The sequence below is a fragment of the Dendrobates tinctorius genome, unplaced genomic scaffold (assembly GCF_039654945.1).
Source record: "Dendrobates tinctorius isolate UK_male_01 unplaced genomic scaffold, ASM3965494v1 ptg000143l, whole genome shotgun sequence".
NCBI lineage: Eukaryota > Metazoa > Chordata > Amphibia > Anura > Dendrobatidae > Dendrobates > Dendrobates tinctorius.
Window position 1 is genome coordinate 45,690,040 of NW_027361810.1, and position 19,395 is coordinate 45,709,434.

The following is a 19,395-nucleotide window of genomic DNA, read 5'->3' on the forward strand; positions in this document are numbered from 1 at the left end:
GATCACCCAGCAAACCCTGGAGCCATCCTGTAGGTCACAAGCTGCAGGAGACCAACCGAAGCGGCGCCGCTAAAAGATGAAGACGGCGGACGGTAAATATAAGACTAAGAACTGGGAACTTAGTTGCACCACTCCAGTGCTGCAATTAAAAAAAAAAATCACCGGAGTGGCGCTTTAAAAGTAAAACACTGATCGTCAATGTGTCGCTGCTTATAATTTCTTTACGTCTTGCTCATAATTCGATTTTTAGATTCTGCCATAGACGACTTCGTAATGATGCATTGCGTGTTCATGCCCAATTGTCAGCTCTGCCCGGCCTTGATGTCTCAATATCCTTTTCGCAAAACATAGACGTATTAGTTGAACGTGAAAGTTTTGTGTATTTTTTTAGATGTTTGTCAATACTTAGTATTTCAGTGTTTTTTTAATCCAATGTTTCATATAAAGCGTTACAGAATAGGAAATAATCCATAGCGGTCCTGTACCGGATTCCATAGGCGAAAGTGACAATGGTGGTGGCGGCGGAACAAGGTTTTATTCTAGAGAAGGTTGAACATCCAGCTGTTGTCTTTGATGATAAAATGTTTATATATGAGTTTAGAAAGAGATTGACAATTTTTTTTATCCCTTTATATAGATGGCGGCTGAATTTGTGAATAATTTCTTAATAATTAAAACTTCACCATCCCTGTTTCTCTATATACAAACCATAGAGTTTGGTGGTCATTGCACTTCAGATAACTTGATCTCTTTTTATAGATAACGTAAAAAAATAGGAAAATTGCATATTGCAATATTTACAAGTTGTGTTGTCTTATGCCCCAAAAATTAAGTGCCAGCCACTACAGTCATGGCCAGAAGTTTTGAGAATGACACAAATATTATATTTTCACATGATCTGCTGGCCTCTGGTTTTTATGTGTGTTTGTCAGATGTTTTTATCACATACAGAAATATAATCGCAATCATATTATGAGTAACAAAAGGTTATATTGACAGTTAGAATGAGTTAATGCAGCAAGTCAATATTTGCAGTGTTGACCCTTCTTCTTCAGGACCTCTGCAATTCTCCATGGCATGCTCTCAATCAACTTCTGGATCAAATCCTGACTGATAGCAGTCCATTCTTGCAAAATCAAAGCTTTTATTTTGTCTGAATTTGAAGGTTTTTGTTTGTCCACCCGTCTCTTGATGATTGACCACAAGTTCTCAATGGGATTAAGATCTGGGGAGTTTCCAGGCCATGGTCCCAAAATCTCTATGTTTTGTTCCCTGAGCCATTTAGTTATCACCTTTGCTTTATGGCAAGGTACTCCATCATGTTGAAAAAGGCATTGTTGATCGCCAAACTGCTCTTGGACGGTTGGGAGAAGTTGCTCTTGGAGGACATTCTGGTACCATTCTGTATTCATGGCTGTGTTTTTAGGCAAGACAGAGAGAGCCCATTCCCTTGGCTGAGAAGCAACCCCACACATGAATGGTTTCAGGATGCTTGACAGTTGGCATGAGACAAGACTGGTGGTAGCGCTCACCTGGTCTTCTCCGAATAAGCCGTTTTCCAGATGTCCCAAACAATCGAAAAGGGGATTCATCAGAGAAAATGATTTTACCCCAGTCCTCAGCAGTCCACTCCCTGTACCTCTTGCAGAATATCAGTCTGTCCATGATGTTTTTTCTGGAGAGAAGTGGCTTCTTTGCTGCCCTCCTTGAGACCAGGCCTTGCTCCAAGAGTCTCCGCCTCACAGTGCGTGCAGATGCACTCACACCTGCCTGCTGCCATTCCTGAGCAAGCTCTGCACTGCTGGTAGCCTGATCCCGCAGCTGAAACACTTTTAAGAGACGGTCCTGGCGCTTGCTGGTCTTTCTTGGGCGCCCTGGAGCCTTTTTGGCAACAAGGGAACCTCTCTCCTTGAAGTTCTTGATGATGCGATAGATTGTTGACTGAGGTGCAATCTTTCTAGCTGCGATACTCTTCCCTGTTAGGCCATTTTTGTGCAGTGCAATGATGACTGCACGTGTTTCTTTAGAGATAACCATGGTTAACAGAAGAGAAACAATGATGCCAAGCACCAGCCTCCTTTTAAAGTGTCCAGTGGTGTCATTCTTACTTAATCATGACAGATTGATCTCCAGCCCTGTCCTCATCAACACCCACACCTGTGTTAATAGAGCAATCATTGAAACGATGTTAGCTGGTCCTTTTAAGGCAGGGCTGCAATGATGTTGAAATGTGTTTTGGGGGATAAAGTTCATTTTCTAGGCAAATATTGACTTTGCAAGTAATTGCTGTTAAGCTGATCACTCTTTATAACATTCTGGAGTATATGCAAATTGCCATTAGAAAAAATGAAGCAGTAGACTTTGTAAAAATTAATATTTGTGTCATTCTCAAAACTTTTGGCCATGACTGTAGGTGTCTCCAACTTGTCTAACTTGGTATCCACTGCCGGACCCAAAGAGTGGTCGTAAATGGCTGCACATCCAGTTGGAAGAATGTGTCAAGTGGGGTACCACAGGGCTCTGTCCTGGGCCCTGTATTGTTCAACATCTTTATCAACGATTTAGATGAAGGAATTGAGGGTAAACTGATTAAATTTGCTGATGACACAAAGCTAGGAGGGATAGCTAATACTAGAGAAGAGAGAGAGAGGATTCAAAAAGATTTAAATAAACTGGAGAAGTGGGCAGCAACTAACAGAATGGTTTTTAACAGGGAGAAATGCAAAGTACTACATCTGGGCAATAAAAATGAAAAGAGCAGATATAGAATGGGAGGAATAGGGCTAAGTGACAGCACATGTGAAAAAGACTTGGGTATACTAATAGATCACAGACTGAATATGAGTCAACAGTGTGATGCAGCAGCAAAAAAGGCAAATGCAATTCTAGGATGTATTAACAGAAGCATACAGTCTAGATCACGTGAAGTCATTATTTCCCTCTACTCCTCTTTGGTCAGACCTCATCTGGAATATTGTGTCCAGTTTTGGGCACCACATTTTAAAAAAGACATCAACAAACTGGAGCAAGTTCAGAAAAGAGCGACCAGAATGGTGACCGGTCTGCAAACCCTGTCTTATGAGGAAAGGTTGCAGGATTTGGGAATGTTTAGTTTGCAAAAGAGAAGACTGAGAGGAGACTTAATAGCTGTCTACAAATATCTAAAGGGCTGTCACATTGTAGAAGGATCAACTTTATTCTCATTTGCACAAGGAAAGACTAGAAGCAATGGGATGAAACTGAATGGGAGGAGACACAGATTAGATATTAGAAAAAACTTTTTGACAGTTAGAGTGATCAATGAGTGGAACAGGCTGCCACGAGAAGTGGTGAGTTCTCCTTCAATGGAAGTCTTCAAACAGAGGCTGGACAGACATCTGACTGGGATGATTTAGCGAATCCTGCTTTGAGCAGGGGGTTGGACCAGATGGCCCAGGAGGTCCCTTCCAACTCTATGATTCTATGATTCTAAGTCTAATCCACCTCTATCCGAAAAGACACCACAACGGATTACAGGAATTCAGTGCTGGACTTTTTTCTCTACTCCTGCTCTCTTTCAGGCAGACAAGCCATTGGATGTTGGCAAGAGCAGCGCAACCTGAGAAGTAAGGGAAAGGAAAGTACAGTACCTATAGTGCTGGTAGAATGTTGATTAAGTATCTGTTCTCTCAAAAAGAATGGATGACAAGTTGCAGGAAAGGAGACTGTTCGTGGACATATCAGACTTACACCTACAGTGTTGGCATAATGTTGATTAAGTGGAAATGCCTATTCAAAAAGTATGTTTGGCAAGTTCCAGGGCAAGAGACTGTCCCTGTACTTATTAGACTTGCATTTGCACAAAAAACTGTTTTATCTTCATGCTGGGTAAGAGGGCAATCTGTTGTAAGCAAGCTTTCCCTAGTAATGGCTGTAAGCAGCTACAATTCTGTAATTTAATTATATGGTTTCAAGGGAAGCAGAGAATTTTTGTCAAATATATATATATATATATATATATATATATATATATGTGTATATATATATATATATATATATAAAACAAGATACAAAAATTACAGGAAATTACAGCACCTACAGTGCTGGCAAAATGTTGATAAAGTGGAAATGCCCATTCATAAAGAATGGGTGGTAAGCTACAGAGCAAGACACCGTTCCTGGAAATATTAGACGTGTATGTGCAGAAAAAGCAGTTTTACCTTCATGCTGGGTATGAGGGCGATCCGTTATAAGGAAGTGAAACCTAGTATTGATGCAAAGCATCTACAATTCTGCAATTTACTTCTATGGCTATAAGGGAAGCATGGATTTTAAAAAACCTTAGATAAAAAAGCAATATATATACAGTATATCTTTACATAAAAAAGCAATATATATACGTTTATCTATACATAACGTTTGAGAAGTAAGGGAAAGGACATTAGAGCACCTATAGTGCTGGCAGAATATATAATATATAAACTTAATACTGCAGGTTGTCAGTGGAAAGTCAAAATAAATTATTTGTGGTGAGGAACCTGTTGACGACAGCCACAAATTGAAAGATGAGACCTGCCAAATCTTAGATCCCATAAGTCTTCAAACCTATCAACAAGCAAAATCATTAAGTTTAATCCTTTATAAAAAGACAACATAAAATTATCTGTGGACACTTAGAAAGATTAGCCCTTCACAGATTTGTTATTTTCTTTCCTTGTTTTGGAGGTTTCTGATGAAGTGTCCGGCAATATATCATTGTCAGATCTCGTCTGGTTCCGTGTATTTCATTTATCAGATACATACGGCGTATTCCCGGCGTTCTTCAGAGCTGACAATATAATTGCTGTGTGTGGAAATTACTATTTTTGCATCTGGCATTTTGTAGGAAATTATTTATGGATATAATTGTTACTTTTCAGTTGTAGGTTATGACTGCGGTACAGATTGCCTTATACAACTCCATAGAGGTCAATAGAAATAGAACTTCAGCGTGAAATTGAAAAGTGAAGTGAGGAGTATAAACTTGGGAGAATAACCGTAAGTCGGGCGGAAAATATAATAGTTTGCGTCAGATTTTATGTTAAATATATATATTTTTTTTATGTCACTAGCTAAATAAAAAAATGTGAAATTCTCATAACGGTCACTAAGCCTAATATTAGACGTCTGCTTCCTGTTGGGAACATGGACATAAGCTGCAACAGACTGACTCGGGCCCTACTGAATTGTATTGTACCATTTAGTGAGCATGCTCCAATCTGGGCAAAGATCATTGCGAAGGGAGGAGGTGAGCTGTGACATCACCTATTGTGAATGGTAGATCCTGTGTTATCCACTGTATATAGAGGTGTTATCAGGATTCATACAGGAAGAGGAGGTGAGCTGTGACATCACTTGTTGAGAATGGTGGATCCTGTGTCATTACCTTTCATTGTAATCCTGTATTTGATGATAATACGACTACTCAAAAACTCATATTCACATGCCATAGCCCTACAAAGTGGACGTGGGACGTGTCTCACAGGGTAATTATGCAAAGAAGTGTTAAGACACGCCCCTGAGGATCCTGTGAGCCCCATCCCTTTGGTAAACATCATAAATACTAACACTAAATAAAAGGGATGAAAAACAAAGTTGCACTCTGTAGTGCAAAGGCATGTGAGTATGAAATATATGAAATATGAATAGCATTGCTGCTCTAGATAATAAGAAAAAATGGAGATACTTAGCACATAATTTGGCCAATTCATGCATGCCCAGCAGCCATCGACAAGGCAATCTGTGGTTTTGATGGGAACCTATCTAGTGTTAATACGTCTCTTAGGCAATGTATAACGATGGCTACTTTTAGTTCACACGTGTTCACACCAGTCTCCTAATTTGGAAGTGCCAGACAGACTTTTGTTATTTGTATATTAGCTCTCTGACTGAGCACTCCGCCCTCCAGGCTGTGGCGGTTTGAATTGCTGCAGCATCCTACCTACCCATAAATTCAGGCTTTAGCCTAACAGCGGTATTCACACTAGATAGGTTGCCATCAAAACCGGAGATCGCCTTGTCGATGGCTGCTGGGCATGCATGAATTGGCCAAATTATGTGCTAAGTATCTCAATTTTTTCTTATCTAGAGCAGTAATGCTATTCATATTTCATATATTTGTTATTCACATGCCTTAGCATTACGGAGTGCAATTTTATTTTTTTTTTGTCCATGTTTAGTGCTAGTATTTATGATTTTTTACCAAAGACATTGTGCCCACAGGATCCTCATGGGCGTGTCTTTCTCTGCATAATTACCCTGTGAGACACGCCCCTTGGTAAAGACCATAAAAAGTAGCACTAAATAAAAAGGCCGATATCTATGGAACAAGAAACAGGAAAGGGTAATACTCAGGGGAGCAGCAGGAATAAAATTAGATCCAAAACTGTCCTCTTTAAAGGGATCATCTGGAACTCCAATATCGATGGCTTATGTTTTGATCCGGTAATATATTTTGCAGGTCAACTGCGCAATAATGTTCACAAGACACAGATCTGTCTGTTTTGTAACAGCTGTATCTGATATTGAAGCTCATAACAGCTTTGTCCCATTTACGTGAATGGGATTAAGTTTTAATACCAGAAACATCCACTCCCAAAAATAAAAAATTAGCCATGCCATTCAACAGCGCACCGGAGCCAAATCATTCAGCTGATCGGCAGCGGTTCAAAAGTTGGACCCATAAATATTCTTGAAAGGCAACAAAAGAAATCATAACCAAATCTTAAAGTGTAACTATCATTTGTATAGTACATGAAAATAAGATACTTTATAATATGTCTTATCCGAGAAATCCACTTCTACCTCCTCCTGGATTGATCTGTCATTCTTAAAATTGTCAATTCACAGGTAAAATCTTTGTTGAATACAGATTTTACCATTACTGAGATAGGAGATGACAGTTGGTGCTTGGAATGTTTCATGGAGAACTGTAACTGGCATTTCAGGAGAACTTGAAGCAGAATGTCTGTGTCTCCCCCTATTTTCTCGTCTTCCCCCCATAGAATCTTATAAGCACTTACTGCCATCTGAATATAGATTTTACTCATGAACTGAGAATGAATAAATGATAAAAAGCCGATTTCTCTGATAAGATGTATTGCAAAGTTACTTTTTTTTTTTCCATTTAGTACGACTGAGTTATGAAATAAAAATTAAACGGCGATTACTCTTTGAAATTAAAATTTTGCCTATTGATGATTGTTCAACAACATATATTTGATGTCGGTCTTTAAATCTTTATAATAAAAGAGGTGAAATCTGGTTGTGATACATTCTAGACAAATACGGCCCCTCGATATAAGGCGCGCGGAATGAGAAATGGCTTTCTAATCCATTGTGTTAAATGTTGGGCTGAAAAGAGAGTTGTCAGCGGATCGCACAATGCAATCATATCTAATGAGCCCAAATTACAATCTGTGTATATTTTGCTTCTTTCCTTATTTTTGTAAACCTTAATCTCGGCTCAAGAGAAGCTATCATTAGCTGGATTTAAAGTAAGTAAATGTAAAATATGAAAATGCCAAAAATTACAGGTACCTGCGGTGAGTTTGATAATAGCTAGGTAAAAATATATGAAATAATTATATGGCTGGAAAGACGGAACAAGAACATGACTAAGAGGAACATTAAACTTGTAATTCACTTTTTTATTTTTTTAGCACTGACTGTATTGACAGCATTACGGCATGTTACTGTGCGGATTGTTTGCAGGTGCCGAGGCTTTCATGTAATACGGCAATAACTAGCTCTGATAAATGCCATCTACACTTGTTAAAGAGACGTCATCGTGTAATGTTACGGTTTTTTCTTATATGCTGGGGACACTTGATTTTTAATGTACCGGTGTTAATTTTTCATTGCAGCAATGAAAAGATGTTGCAGACATAATCAAAGGTTGGAATTGTCCTTAGTGAATTTCTAACATTCTGGGATCACACACTGTGAGGTGACATGTACAGTTGTGGCCAAAAGTATTGACACCCCTGCAATTCTGTCAGATAATACTCAGTTTCTTCCTGAAAATGATTGCAGACACAAATTCTTTGTTATTATTATCTTCATTTAATTTGTCTTAAATGAAAAACATAAAAAGAATTGTCCTAAAGCCAAATTGGATATAATTCCACACCAAACATAACAAAGAGGGTGGACAAAAGTATTGGCACTGTTCGAAAAATCATGTGATGCTTCTCTAATTTGTGTAATTAACAGCACCTGTAACTTACCTGTGGCACCTAACAGGTGTTGGCAATAACTAAATCACACTTGCAGCCAGTTGACATGGATTAAAGTTGACTCAACCTCTGTCCTGTGTCCTTGTGTGTACCACATTGAGCATGGAGAAAAAAAAAAAGAAGACCAAAGAACTGTCTGAGGACTTGAGAAACCAAATTGTGAGGAAGCATGAGCAATCTTAAGGCTACAAGTCCATCTCCAAAGACCTGAATGTTCCTGTGTCTACCGTGCGCAGTGTCATCAAGAAGTTTAAAGCCCATGGCACTGTGGCTAACCTCCCTAGATGTGGACGGAAAAGAAAAATTGACAAGAGAGTTCAACGCAAGATTGTGCGGATGTTGGATAAAGAACCTCAACTAACATCCAAACAAGTTCAAGCTGCCCTGCAGTCCGAGGGTACAACAGTGTCAACCCATACTATCCGTCGGCGTCTGAAAGGAAAGGGACTGTATGGTAGGAGACCCAGGAGGACCCCACTTCTTACCCCGAGACATAAAAAAGCCAGGCTGGAGTTTGCCAAAACTTACCTGAAAAAGCCTAAAACGTTTTGGAAGAATGTTCTCTGGTCAGATGAGACAAAAGTAGAGCTTTTTGGGCAAAGGCATCAACATAGAGTTTACAGGGGAAAAAAAAGAGGCATTCAAAGAAAAGAACACGGTCCCTACAGTCAAACATGGTGGAGGTTCCCTGATGTTTTGGGGTTGCTTTGCTGCCTCTGGCACTGGACTGCTTGACCGTGTGCATGGCATTATGAAGTCTGAAGACTACCAACAAATTTTGCAGCATAATGTAGTGCCCAGTGTGAGAAAGCTGTGTCTCCCTCAGAGGTCATGGGTCTTCCAGCAGGACAATGACCCAAAACACACTTCAAAAAGCACTAGAAAATGGTTTGAGAGAAAGCACTGGAGACTTCTAAGGTGGCCAGCAATGAGTCCAGACCTGAATCCCATAGAACACCTGTGGAGAGATCTAAAAATGGCAGTTTGGAAAAGGCACCCTTCTAATATCAGGGACCTGGAGCAGTTTGCCAAAGAAGAATGGTCTAAAATTCCAGCAGAGCATTGTAAGAAACTCATTGATGGTTGCCGGAAGCGGTTGGTCGCAGTTATTTTGGCTAAAGGTTGTGCAACCAAGTATTAGGCTGAGGGTGCCAATACTTTTCTCTGGCCCATTTTTGGAGTTTTGTGTGAAATGATCAATGTTTTGCTTTTTGCTTCATTCTCTTTTGTGTTTTTTCATTTAAGACAAATTAAATGAAGATAATAATACCAAAGAATTTGTGTTTGCAATCATTTTCGGGAAGAAACTGAGTATTATCTGACAGAATTGCAGGGGTGTCAATACTTTTGGCCACAACTGTAGCTGGTGCAGTAATATATGGCAAAGATTTGTGTTAACATTTTTTAATAAATTCATATATTGATTAGCATGTCAGAACATAACTGTTACATTGCCACCAGTTCCTGCCTCTGCGACGTCTTGTTCTGTCGCCGGGCACCACCGTTTTCATTCTGCGGCAGCACTGGTTATGAAAGAGGTATTGGAACCGGAATCTCTGGACAGCGCAGTCTCTGTCCAGCCATTTATATTAGATTGGGGTGGCTGGGACCTGCAGTGCCATCAGCCAGTATGGGTGTGTGCGATGTAGCTGGAGTTATCAGCTCCCTGCTGCAGCCAGTTGGAGAGCACCACATCCTACTTAAGCTTCCAGCTTATTGCTGGAAGCTGCCAGATATGGTCTTGTGCTCCTCTGGCTTAATTCTGTCTGGCTTACTCCTTGTATTATTGTTCCATGTTTTGATCTCAGCTTGTTTCTAACCATACTTACAAATTTTGATTTTTTACCTTTCTTGCGCTCTTGGTTCTGATCTGGCTACCTGACCATTCCTGCCAGCCTGCTTCACCGAACAGCAGCTAATTCCATGGCCCTAGCCAAATAGTCCCTTTTTAAGTGTAAGATGCCCATGTGAAGTAGTCGTGGGCGAGTTTCAGTCCCCACTCGCCTCTGCATCCTACAGACAATTCATGTCCCATTCCCGATGTGCTGCTGCGTGTGAGGTGCATCTCGCTTACTTCTGGTTCACAGGCCTCTTCTGACTCCAGGAATCCCTCTTCTTGATCCAGGGCAGCAATCAATCCAGGAGACACAAGGTTCATAAAAACAACCAAACTTTTACTTGGTAAATGTCAGTATTTACAGTACTTACAGTCAGGTATAGAGGATAAGGCCCAACGAGTTGTCATCTTTCGCACAGGCACCGGATACAACTTCAGCCCTGCTTCTCAGTAGAGGTAGAATGTCTCTCTCACTGGCTTCTGTGGCCTAGGGGATCTTCACCACCACTAGCAGTATATTTGAATTGCAGTACCTTCTGCCCCATGTAGTCTGAGTCCATCTTACCCTGTAGCTTCACAGGCAGAGTGCGCCCCAAGGCCCCGACATCTAACTCGAGGGTCCCCCAGGCCATTAGACAAAATCACACGAAAGGGTATTTTCGGCAATGCAGTGCTCCAAGAATTGGGCTCACGCTGTCCCTAGCAGCCACTGACTTAAGTCTGCTCTCCACGCACTGACTGACTGTCACTTCCTGGACTTGCCACTAACACTCAGTTCCGTCTGCCAAACTGGGCCTGCCATTACAGTTAACCCTGTCTAAGCCAACTGCAGCCCCAGTGAGTCTTATAATTTTATAACATACATAAACATCAAATAAACTTAACCTTTAAGAGTGTCAGGGAGCAGACCATCAGCCTCACCACTCCTACATAAGTCCAGACCCCTGATCAAACGTTAAAGAGTGAAGGCCAGGGAAACCTCTTTGATCTTGTAAGTGGAGCGGATTGCACTAATCCTGGTAGCCATTTTAAAGCTGCCAGGCGACAACTGACGGAACGCCATTAAATATCATATTGCAATATACAGCCATAAGCATTCGTCTTTCCAGTCAATTGCCAATCTCTTTAAATATCTTTTGGCTGAATGATCACGTTTTTGTCCCAGTTCCCCCAAACACATGCATGGTTGCCCGACCAAGAATGCATCTTTTTCTTTGTGAAGATTGTCGAATAAAACGCTGCCAGATAGCTTTAGCGGCAACTTATCTGCTTTAAAGAAAAGATCTCTATCCTTCCAACATCTCCTGCCTGAAAAAAGTTGGGAAACTATACTACACATTTAATGGTTGCCAGTCCTGCCTACGTTAGCGGGTTCAGCCGGCATTTATCTAATGAGCGCTTACAAAACTAAAAACATTAACATTTTTGGTGTTTCCCCATAAATATTCATTGATGGTTTATTGGTTACATGCGCAATCATTTTTTTATCGGTTGTGGCTTTATCTTATGTTTAGAATTAGCACCATTATCCCAATCTCCACAATATGATACTAATATCTTATCTCTATTATTACAGTGCATATTTTAATATTTATTTTGCTGAAACAAAGTCGTATGTCAATATCAATCTTTGTTCATTGTGTTAAAAACTAATAAACTCGTTTGAGAAAAAAAAAAGAATCATCACCATATGTGCGTTCTAGACCTTGATGGGGGTAATTGAGGTGTTCTCCTCTTTGTACGATCCCTACTTGTTAGTACTATACATTGACAATAAGCTTAACAAAAAGACACTAAATGTAACCTTTCTATTTTCCATGTTTTAAGCCACACAATAGCCTGATGATCTTGTGGAGCTTTTTGCAGGGGTGAGCAGTAACCCAGGTATAGCACAATGCAAAACAACAGCATTCATACATATCACCCGCAAAATCAGTTAATCACTTAAGGGTTTGCAACAATCCACGAGAATGTTGGCAGCAGATGCTTGGAAGGGTAAGTTCCTGGTCTAAAGACTTGAGATTCAGGGCTGAGGACTTTTTTCCCCTAACTAGAGTTTAAATCCCCCGCATCACCGTAAAGCCGTGTAACTCTGTAACATTTGCCCACTTTGGCCAAGAGATGAGACTCTAAATAAAGTTCACCCAAAATATTGCTTGATGTCAGATTTGTTTTTTGCTTGTTTTTTTTTCCCACTTGCACTCTTAGCAGCCTGTGTTTAATCTGTTTTGAAGTGTTGGCAGAGTGTACAATTTAAAAATTGAAATGACATAATTGGTACTGCTGTGGGATTTAGGCTTCATTCAGATGCCCTTGATTTTTCACGTACGCTAAAAAGGTTCCTAGTTCCATCAAGTGTTTTCGATCTGATTTCCATTGCTGCCTCCCTTTTTCAGAAACTGAAGATCAAAAAGTTATTCCTATCTCCAAGATCCTATCCCAATATGTAGTAGGTATGATAGTAATAATATTGGCAAATACCTCCAATTAGAAATTTAGTGTAGTTCTTCTAATTAGCTATGTTTCATACTCCATGTGCCGGACATTGCAGTTGCTTAGGTATCCATGCTTATGACCACTCATATAGTGACCGTTAGTAGAGATGAGCGAACCCAAACTGTGAATTGCTGAATTCCAAACACGAACTTCTCCCGGAAGTCCATTTTAGTGTTCGGAGTTCGGGAGAGAGAGAGAGTGACTAATTCATTGGGGGTATTCTGCTTCCTTTGGCAGCCCCCTAGCCCTTACTACAACCATTTTACAGGACCAAAGTTCAGGTCTCTATTGACTTTTATAGGATTCGGGTTCAAGTTCGGTTCGAGTTCTGGTACCCGAACCAAAGTTTGGTCTAAAGTTCGGTTGAACGCAATGGACCCGAACATCCACACCTCATGCCTTTTAGTTAGTTGTTAGTGGTCATAACGGTGGATACTTAACCTACTGCATTGCCCTGCATATCCGGTAAGCAACATAGCGAATCAGATGAACTATACTACATTTCTAATTCTAGGTATTTGCTAATATTATTATTACACCTACTACATATTGGGATAGGATCTTGGAGACAGGAATGCCTCTTAAATCACATATGCTAATTAGGTGCTTGGTGTACCCTTGGTGTGACCAAGAGGCGCAGTGCATCGTTCTAACAACTGGTTTTGTATGTCCGCTCCTCCCTCCCTGGTGACTGACAGCAGTGGCTTGCCTGGTATTTATTTGCTGTCAGTCATCAAGCCAACGAGAAAGTGTTTCCAAGAATTTTTGAACGTGAGAAGACCATAGGACGCGGCCACACTTTACAGCTAGCCACGTGGCCGAAACGCCTTTCGTCAGAGAATGGTCTCACCCTTAAGGCAGGAGCTGACGACTGTTATTTCTACATCCGAGAAAATTGGTCAGATTATGCTTATTAAACTGTGATCAGAGTGGGATCCTGTATTCTCAGAGGTGGAGAATAAAAAAAAAAAGTTTTTCCATCTTCTCCGTTCAGCCTGTCCTCGATTTTTATTTTTTTTTTCATGGACCCATTGACTCGCATGGCCGAGTGCGTTCCAATTTACACACGCAAATGGCGCATGCTGTGATGTTTTTCCCTTGGAGAGACTTGCAAGAAAAAAATCGGACATGTGCACAGCCCCATAGAATAACATTGGTCCGAGTGCGAAAATACGGTTGTCTGCACGAGCCGTAAGGCTTGGTAATAAGTTTATGTAACACTTAAAGGTTCAGAGAAGTGAAGAGCGACCGATGACACAAGAAGCGATGTCCAGAAAAGAGAGAATGCAAAAGCAATAGGGACATAAGAGGAGATGATCAGTGAATGTTCAGGGATGGATATAATATCTTACAAAAACAAAATGGCAAGCAAAATATCAAATACTAGCTGAAGAGCCCGGCGCTGCCCGGGCATAGTGACTAACTGTCGTTAGTTATAACAAATTATAATTATACTCCATCCCATAGTCCCGTGCCCATATACCCATAATACATATCCTCCATCCCATAGTCCCGTTCCCATATACCCATCACACATATCCTCCATCCCATAGTCCCGTGCCCATATACCCATCACACATCCTCCATCCCATAGTCCCGTACCCATATACCCATCATACATATCCACCATCCCATAGGCCCGTGCCCATATACCCATCACACATCCTCCATCCCATAGTCCAGTGCCCATATACCCGTCATACATATCCGCCATCCCTTAGTCCAGTGCCCATATACGCATCATACATATCCTCCATCCCATAGTCCCGTGCCCATATACCCATTACACATATCCTCCATCCCATAGTCCCGTGCCCATATACCCATCACACATCCTCCATCCCATAGTCCCGTACCCATATACCCATCACACATCCTCCATCCCATAGTCCCGTGCCCATATAACCGTCACACACATCCGCCATCCCATAGTCCCGTGCCCATATACCCGTCATACATATGCTCCATCCCATAGTCCAGTGCCCATATACCCATCATACATATCCTCCATCCCATAGTCCCGTGCCCATATACCCATCACACATCCTCCATCCCATAGTCCCGTACCCATATACCCATCACACATCCTCCATCCCATAGTCCCGTGCCCATATAACCGTCACACATATCTGCCATCCCATAGTCCAGTGCCCATATACCCGTCATACATATGCTCCATCCCATAGTCCCGTGCCCATATACCCATCATACATATCCTCCATCCCATAGTCCCGTGCCCATATACCCATCATACATATCCTCCATCCCATAGTCCCGTGCCCATATACCCATCATACATATCCTCCATCCCATAGTCCCGTGCCCATATACCATCACACATCCTCCATCCCATAGTCCCGTGCCCATATACCCATCACACATCCTCCATCCCATAGTCCTGTGCCCATATACCCATCACACATCCTCCATCCCATAGTCCCGTGCCCATATACCCGTCATACATATCCTCCATCCCATAGTCCCGTGCCCATATACCCGTCATACAAATCCTCCATCCCATAGTCCAGTGCCCATATACCCATCACACATCCTCCATCCCATAGTCCAGTGCCCATATACCCATCATACATATCCGCTATCCCATAGGCCCGTGCCCATATACCCGTCATAGATATCCTCCATCCCATAGTCCCGTGCCCATATACCCATCACACATCCTCCATCCCATAGTCCCGTGCCCATATACCCATCACACATCCTCCATCCCATAGTCAACCATTATGACATCATAATGAGCGGCAGGGCTTGCAACCTATGATGACATCAGCGTCGCCATGACAACCATTATGACATCATAATGAGGGGCGGGGCTTGATACACACACACACTTTTTCCCCATTATGTAGATAGGGGCAAAATTGTTTGGTGAATTGGAACGCGCGGGGTTAAAATTTCGCCTCACAACATAGCCTAGGACACTCTCGGAGTCCAGACGTGTGACTGTGCCAAATTTTGTGGCTGTAGCTGCGACGGTGCGGATGCCAATCCCGGACACACACACACACACTCTGAGCTTTATATATTAGATTGAAAATATTTAAACATGCCTGTTACCCCTTACAGTTATTCTTTCTTTTGCTTTTTTCAGTCTTATTTTATGTTCTTTTGTCCATTCCTATTGGCTTTCTGTAAAAAAACTTCAGAATTTTTTATCTCTGTTAACTAAATATTATATCCCAGTGCCACAAGATGGCGCTCATGTACTTTTTATCCTCAGTAAAAATAAAAACTACCGCTATTTTGACCTATCCTTTGAAAACAATGTCTGTCCTCGAAATTTGCTGCTGGTCTAATCCCTTTTAGCAATCATCTAAAACTCTTCTCTGTTTAGATATTTTCTTGGAGATTAAGATGTCACTTTATGCAAAGGGAAAAAAAAACAAAACCTTAATACAGTATAATTCTTTTAATCCAACGAAAATAGGATCCGATAGGCGCTGGGTTATGATATATTCTGGGTTATGAGATGGCGATAGAAAATGTTTTTTTTGGTGTAAGATTTTCTTCTAGTGCAGTAATACATTTCATTTTTGGTGTTTTTTTATTTTTCAATATTATTATTATAGGACATGGACTTCATGAGGTTCTGCTAAACGAGATCTAGTGATCTAAACTTGGTCAATTGATTATTGGTGTAATATGCGGCCAAAAATGCTGCAAATTATTGTTGGGTTCAAGAAAAGTACTTTATACAGATCCGGTGCGCAACATGAAAAAAGAAAAGTCAAGTGAAAAACAAGCAAATTTCCGACTGTTAGAATAATAGAAATAAGACGTAGTAGTGAATGAAGTAACATTTTGACTCCTTAACCTCTCTGCACTTACCATGCCCAACCGTCCCAAGGGACTGAGCAGGAGAAAATGGACTATGCCGTCAATAACAAGCGCAGAGTGATCCGATTAGTACAACTTTGGGCCACCTTGTACGGAGACTTATTGCGGGAGGATGAGGTCGCGATGGCTTTCTTAGAGGTAAGGTTTGTCTTGTTTTAAACATAGCATAAAATATAGACATTTACCATGTTAAAAACAGTCTATATAGACTTGGCCGAAAGTGTTGGCACCCTTGAAACTGTTCCACAAAGGCCGGTTTCACATTTGCGCTTTATAGCGCTGCGCACGGCTGCCGCTAAGCCCCGCCTCATCCGGTCATCGCCGCCTACTAGCGCACATGGGCGCTTGTGATCTGCGCACCCTATCTTTAGCATAGGGTGCGCAGATCGTGCGCTGGCCGTGCGCCTCCCACTTTTGAAGGTGCGCCGTGCTCGCCGAAATGCAACATGCTGCGTTCGGCGCACACGGGCGCACCATCAAAAGGGCGCAGCGCACGGCAAAATCCTGCTAGCGCACGATCTGCGCACCCTATGCTAAAGATAGGGTGCGCAGATCGCAAGCGCCCATGTGCGCTAGTAGGCGGCGATGACCGGATGGGGCGGGCAGGGAGCTGGCAGGGGGCGGGGCTTAGCGGCGGCCGTGCGCAGACTGTCGCAGCGCTATAAAGCGCAAATGTGAAACAGGCCAAAATGAAGTATTTCTCCCAGAAAATTATTGCAGTTACACATGTTTTGTTATATACATGTTTATTTCCTTTGTGTGTATTGGAACAACACAAAAAAAAACAGAAAAAAAGGGCAAATTGGACATCATTTCACAAAACCCCAAAAATGAGCGGGACAAAATTGTTGGCACCTTCAACTTAATAATTAGTTGCACACCCTGTGGAATAAATAACTGCAATCAATCGCTTCCTATAACCATCAATGAGCTTCTTACTCCTCTCAACTGGAATTTTGCACCACTCTTCTTTGCATACTGCTCCAGCTCTCTCATATTTGAAGGCGCCTTCTCCCAACAGCAATTTTAAGATCACTCCACAGTTGATCAATGGGATTTGGATCCAGACTCATTGCTGCCACTTCAGAACTCTCCATCGCTTTGTTTCCAACCATTTCTGGGGGCTTCTTGAAGTATGTTTGGGGTTATTATTAGAATAAAATATTTGTTAACAAAATGGTGTGTCTTATAGTCCACTTTTACGGTAGCTTAACGGGGGTGGCGGCTGCAGTGGAGATCTCAATCTGCGCATGCGCCGCCTCTGGAGGCCATTTTCCTGAAGTCCACTGCATTGAAAATCATGGAAAGTGCGGGTGCTCCGGGCTTTCACAATATATCAGCGGAGCCCCTGCACCGCCGAACACCCCCTCCTACCACCCTTGTGGCAGCATCGCACCACTTCTGCCTCCGCCAGCTTCCTGCAGCAGCGACCCTGGGACCCCGCTCCACTGCAGCCAGTAAGCTATATTCAGAGTATAAGACGCATCCCCCTTTTCCCAAAAAATATTTTGGGGAAAAAAGTGTGTCTTATAACTCGGTAGTTTATACTTTTAGAACTGGTTCTATAGGAAATTGTGTTCACAATATTGCATGTAAACACACAGTTGCTTTGTGGAATGACTTGGGTTGTGTAAATCGGGGTGATAATAGGACTGTCTATCTTTTGGGGACATTTTATTGTTACTTAAATGCCTGTAATTGAGGCAAAAAAAAAAATGTTTTGCAATTGGGCTTCATTAAAAATTTTGCATAATTTGCTCTTATCAGCATCTGTTTTTCACTTGTCTTTTGCCAGCTGCAGAATGAGGTAACTGAGAATCCGTCAGTCAGCTCACTATGACGGCCTGACGGCGAGTTTGTCATTCATTTATCTAACTTTTTCTGAGCCCTTCTCAGCTGATTTACGGCCACAGACCACATTAAGGAAACAAAGAACCTGTAAAAGTCAATATTTTTAATGAAACTCAATAAAAATGATCTTTAGTACATAAGACATGCATTTCCGTAACAAAAAATAAAATGTGCACAAGGGTAGACAACCCATTTAGGTAGTCATTTGGCACAGTTTATTCTTGCTGATATATATTGTTTTACACTGTTGGTCGCAATGAGTGGCTGTTTACATGACGATCATGTGTTTTGTATGGCAGGATAAATGCAACGTAGCCATAAAGAGCTTTACATATATGTCTTGTAGGGACAGGCGTGTCTTAGAGGAGACCCTGTAGCTGGTTGGACTAGCTTGTCCCAGCAATTTGCAATCCATAACTATTTAATTTATTTTTTAGGGGCCTAACAGGCAGGGGGTAATACTACCTGTCTGTTACGCCGGGCACCAATCTCTGCTGATACAGAACGGTCACAGATGGCAATTCAGCGATTTTTGCAGACGTCACATCTGCAGAGCAGCGTCTTCTCTTGCCCTCTGCTCTGTTGACGAGATGTCACTGCTGATGTCATGCTGATTGACAGCCGGCTCTCCGCTTCCTGTCTGCGGGGAGCTGCCTGACAATCAGCATGACGTCAACAGTCACGCCCCTTCGACAGATCAGTCCAGAAGAGGAAGTGCTGCTCTGTTGACTAGGAGCAGCTGAATCACTGTCAGGAGCTATCTGAGCTGGCGCCGGGTAGAACAGGCAGGGAGTTGACTCTGTTAACAACTACCTGACTGTTTTTAGGCTCATAGTAAAAAAAAAAAAAAAAAGTCTTGGACAACCCCTTTAACGATGGCTGGTGGCTCGAGTGCTGGGAGCCCACTAATCCTTATATCAGGACTCTCGACTGTGTGGAGCTGAGGTTGAGCACCCCCACCTCTTCTCTATTCATTGTTTACGGGACTGATAGAGGTAGCTGAGTACGGTGCTTGGGGTAGGTGTCGGTGAGGGACCCAACAGTTGGACCACTTCTATAAGTTATTCCCTATCCTATGGATATGGGGTGACTTAAAAACTT

At 41.9% G+C, this 19,395-nt stretch overlaps 1 protein-coding gene across 4 annotated transcripts in view; it reads left to right on the forward strand.

The window, feature by feature from the left end:
* RAPGEF4 (Rap guanine nucleotide exchange factor 4) overlaps positions 1–19,395 on the forward strand; it is a 302,234-nt gene that overhangs the window by 229,634 nt on the left and 53,205 nt on the right. For all 4 annotated transcript variants that reach the window (XM_073545898.1, XM_073545899.1, XM_073545900.1 and 1 more), the window contains 2 exons: positions 251–329; positions 16,431–16,581. In XM_073545898.1, the coding sequence (XP_073401999.1) occupies positions 251–329; positions 16,431–16,581 (230 nt within the window). The remainder of the gene's footprint in view (positions 1–250; positions 330–16,430; positions 16,582–19,395) is intronic.